Here is a 4,335-nt window from a genome sequence, read left to right as displayed (position 1 = left end):
GCGGAGCGGCTTGCCCCCCCGGCCTGTCCCCCCTGTCCCAGTGCTCAGCTCATCTCCCTGCCCTGCCTGGGGCTGCCATCCCCCGACCTGCACTGAGCTGGTCAGGCCTCTGCGCCGGGGCCACTCGCGTCCCCCTTGGTGACCGGTCTCTCTGTGCCTACACGGCGAAGACGACGCTCCCCCGGGAAAGGTTCCGCGGAGGGATGGGTCGGGGGAGGGGTGGCCCCCTGCCACCCTCCCATTGTCTCCTTCTCCCCAGCCCCAAGTTCAAGTTCGTCCCAGATTACCTCATGTCTGGTTTCCGTTGGCAACGAGACAGATCGGGGCCACTGCTTCCCTTAACCCTTCCCAGCCCCACCACACATGACCTGAGAGCAGCAGGTCTCAGCTACCCCTGCAGGGACACGAGACACCGTTTTGTCTACCTTGTGCCTCAGTTTCCCCACACAGATCATCCTTGAGCCCTGGGGTGGCACCCGGTGTGTGACCAGACACATGCACACAGGGACAGACACCCTGGGGACCTGGGGCTGCAAGTGACCCTGACCCCTGGGGTCTGGGGGGGTGCAAAGACCCCAGCAACCTGCTCCCCTGGGGCTCTCCCAGCGCTGCCCCGTCTCTCCCTTTCAGGGTCCCAAAGGCCGCGGGGTGCCCACCTACTGCAGCAGGTAGGGGGCTGCAGCCAGAGCTCAACTCCAGCATCTGCCTCCTGCTATGCCACAGCACCGTTGAGTGTCCCAGCTCCTGGGACAGTGTCCTGGCAGAGCACCGAGCACCTCTGGGTACCCCCAGCACAGCTCAGCACCCCGAGCACTCAGCCCCAACAGATGCTGCACCCCAGGGTGCCCCTGGCACAGCTCCATCCATGCATCTATCTCACAGCCCTAGCATTGGCCTCACCTGCCAGGCAGGGCTGCAGCCTCCTGCCCCTGCTGGCATGGCTGAGGCTGGCCAACTCATCTCACAAGTGAGGCAAGGTGCTGGCACTCCTGCCCTGGCCCTGCAGTGCTGCCCATGGTGCTGGCACCGGCTCACAATCTACCAGTTATAAAATATCCAGTAGAAAGGAAAAGCCCCTGGGAAGGCGCGTGCTACATCCCACAGCAGCTGGAGCTGCTGGCAGGCACCAGCAGGTGAGAGTGGGGTACCCACACCCCTCTGGTGAGGGGACATGTGGCCCAAATGCCCCTTGTCTGGGGATGCTGTGGGCACTGGGGCAGCCCGGTTGTGCCATGCTGCCAGGCAAAGTGCCAGGCAGAGGCACAGCAGGGACCCCCCTTTGCCCTGGGGGACCCTCGGTGGCTCTGAGCCACCAGCAGTGCCTGAGGCCTCGGCACAGGGCGCCAGGTGGTGATGCCCATGGTAGCAATGCCCATGGTGGCGATGTCAAGGCAGTGATACCTACAGCAACGTGGCAATGCCAGGGCAGCGATGCCCAGGGCAGTTACATCCACAGCGGCAATGCCCACGGTGGCACTGCCCATGGCAGCACTACTCATGGCACTGATGCCACTGCAGCAAAGCCACGGCAGAGGTGCCCACAACGGCGCTGCCTGCAATGGCCACGCCCATCGTGGCGATGGCTACAGCAGTGATGCCACGGTAGGGGTGCCCATGTCACCGAGGCCATGGCAGTGACCCCCATGACGGCGGTGCTCCCGAGGGCTGTGCCTGTGGTGGCGATGCCCACGGCGATGCCACGGTGGCGGTGCCTGGGGCAGGAGGGTCCCCCCAGAAGTGTCCCCGCTCTCACCTGTGCCTGATAGATACTCCCAGGGTCCCTTGGTCCTAATCCCACGAAGGAACGGTTCGCAGGGGGCGTGCCTGGTGCAGAGTAGGCTGGGGAACAAACGAGAGCTCGTTAACGGGGCTGTGGGTGGCACTGCCATCGGCCTCCTGGCCCAGACCTGGCCTGCTGGGACAGGCACCCCAGGCACCCAGAGCTGGGCGATGTCTCTGCCTGCGGGTGAGCGGAGGCTGAGGGGGCTGTGCCCGTGGTGCTACCTGTGCTGGGGGGCAAGCACAGAGCGGTGCTCTCAGCACCGCCGCTTCCCCAGCAGACCTGAGATGGCAGCCACCAGCTCCACTCAGCTAAGTCCCCCCTTTGCCACCTCCTGCCTGAGCTGGGGGTCTAGCAGTGGGACCCCTGGCCCTGCTGAGCTCCTGGGCTCAGCCCTGCTAGAGGCAGGGGGCTGTCGGGGGAGCCACTGTGCCCCGCGGGGACAGCCAGCATCCTCGGCATACATCCTACCCAGAGCCCGGTCAGGGACTGGCACTGCCCAGTCCCTCCCCGTGGCCGTAGCCCTGTCAGTTGCTGGGCCACGCCACCCCGAGCTCTGCCCTCCAGATCAGCCAGGCTTTGAATTCACGCCACAAACCCTCAACACCCACCAGCCAGCAGCGGGTGGCACACAGCAGTGGCCTGTCCCCGGGGACAGTGCCCCCGGGCAGGGCTCAACCTTCTTGGGGTGCCAGGAGGAGTCCAGTGGGTAGGGGGACAGGAACACCCCCGTTATGGAGTGCTGCAATGGCACCATGTCCCACCACTGCAGCACGTGCCCTGATGCCAGCCTGCAGCTGACACCAGTGTCCCCCCTCTGCTACCCACAGGCCAAAGCCCCACAAGGTGAAGCAAAAGGGGGCTGAACTTATCAGCCCCCACTGCTAATGACGGTCCCCCCAGGCACCTCCAGCCAAGGGCTCTGGTGGTCCCACACATCATCCTTGCACCCATGTTGCTTCACAGCCATTGAGCAGATTGGGGTCCTCAGCGCTGGGGACCCCCACGCAGTGAGAGGATGGCAGCCCCGTGTGACGTCTCCACCAGCCCCGGCGCCGCACCCAGGCCGGCTTCTCCCTGCAACACCAGCAGCACTGCCACCAGCCACTGAGGCGGGGAGAGGCCGCAGCCTCTCCCAGAAGCCCTGTCCACAGCACGGGCGTTTGGGCAGGACATCAGCTTGTGGGAGCCCCACCACGGCTCCACTCCCACTCCTCTGGCCGCCTCCCAGGGATGTGGGGCTCAGACCGGTCCCTGGGACCAGTGTGGGACCCTTTGATTGGTGGACACAACAGCCACCTGCTCAGACCTTGCCTGCTCTGATCTGCCTGAGACCCAGCAAACTCACTGTGTGCCGGCTGCCGCCCTCTCCCCGGCTGCAGGGAGGCCACCTCCACCAACATCCCCCAGGCAGCACAGAGGTGGGGAGGGGAATCTTGGAGGGGGCTGTGAGAGGAGGGGGCCAGGGGTGGGCGCCGCGGGGTGCTTACTGGGTGATGTCGGTGAGGTCGTCCCTCCCTCCGTGGTTGTCGTGGTGGATTTGGTGTCAGGAGAGACGGCCAAGCGGGGCATGCCAGGGGGAGGTGGCGGCGCCAGCATCTGTGTGGGCAGGTAGTGGCTGGGCACCTTCACTTGACCACTTCCATTTAACTGGGGACACAACACAGACAGAAAAACAAACAGCACAAGCCATTAGGAAGCAGGAGCAGCCCTGGCAATGCCGGCCCGGTGAGCCCCTGGTGCCACCTGGCACTAGTGTGGAGCGTCCCTCACTGCTGACACGAGTTTGTTGGGTCTCAGAGCAGCCCTGAACAGTCGGCGCTGGCGACAGGGAAATGACGGCGGTGCAGGGGAGATTCAGAGGGGCTGGGGGGGTCGTGCCCCACGGCGGCGCTTGCTGGAGCCAGGGCACTGTGCCCCCCTCTCCACTAAGGGGCACCCCACGGTGCTGGAATGGCACGGGCCTCCAAAGGCTCCGGTACCACCTCCCTGTGCCCAGGCTGGTGGGAGCTGCTCTGGATGTGGCTGGTGCCAGCCCAGCACTGCCCAGCACTGCACTGGGGAAGGAGCCGGGCCCCTCACCCTGGTGTTGGGCCTGGCCAGTAAAGGGCAGCAGGAGGTGCTGGGCACAGCTCAGAGAGTCTCCCGAGACTCTCTGCAACTGGGGTGCACTGCAGTGGAAATGTAGCCACCTCCAGCCACTGGCTGGGACATGGAGGGAGCCCAGGGGTGCTGGGTGTTGGGGTGCTGAGTATAGGGGGTGCTGCATGTTAGGATGCTGGGTCTGCGGGGTGCTGGGTGTTGGGGTGCTGTGCATGTGGGGTGAGGTGCTGTGTGTGGGGTGCTGAGTGCTGGGGTGCTGGGTGTGCGGTGATAGGTATTGGGGTGCTGGATGTGTGGGATGCTGGTGCTGGGGTGAGGGAAGGCACACAGCAGCAGGGTGTGGCCGTGCCACTCCTGTGGGGATGCTGAGGGACACGGCACCGCGGCGGGGCTGACGGGTCACCCGCTGGCCCCCCAAGCAGATGGGGCACACGGGGCCTGTTGCTCCCCCA

The 4,335-nt window shown here is 65.4% G+C and overlaps 1 protein-coding gene across 1 annotated transcript in view; it reads right to left on the bottom strand.

The window, feature by feature from the left end:
• Positions 1–388: 388 nt before the first annotated feature.
• The window catches only part of NFIC (nuclear factor I/C (CCAAT-binding transcription factor)), a gene marked incomplete at its 5' end in the record, with an annotated part of 28,566 nt that continues 24,619 nt past the window's right edge, over positions 389–4,335 (bottom strand). The window contains 3 exons of the mRNA XM_010003414.1: positions 389–394; positions 1,754–1,839; positions 3,271–3,430. Of these exons, the coding sequence (XP_010001716.1) occupies positions 389–394; positions 1,754–1,839; positions 3,271–3,430 (252 nt within the window). The remainder of the gene's footprint in view (positions 395–1,753; positions 1,840–3,270; positions 3,431–4,335) is intronic.

This window comes from Chaetura pelagica, unplaced genomic scaffold, assembly GCF_000747805.2.
Source record: "Chaetura pelagica isolate M959 unplaced genomic scaffold, ChaPel_1.0 scaffold498, whole genome shotgun sequence".
NCBI lineage: Eukaryota > Metazoa > Chordata > Aves > Apodiformes > Apodidae > Chaetura > Chaetura pelagica.
Note: the sequence above shows the minus strand (reverse complement) of the source record. Positions and strands in the feature narration are given on the sequence as shown.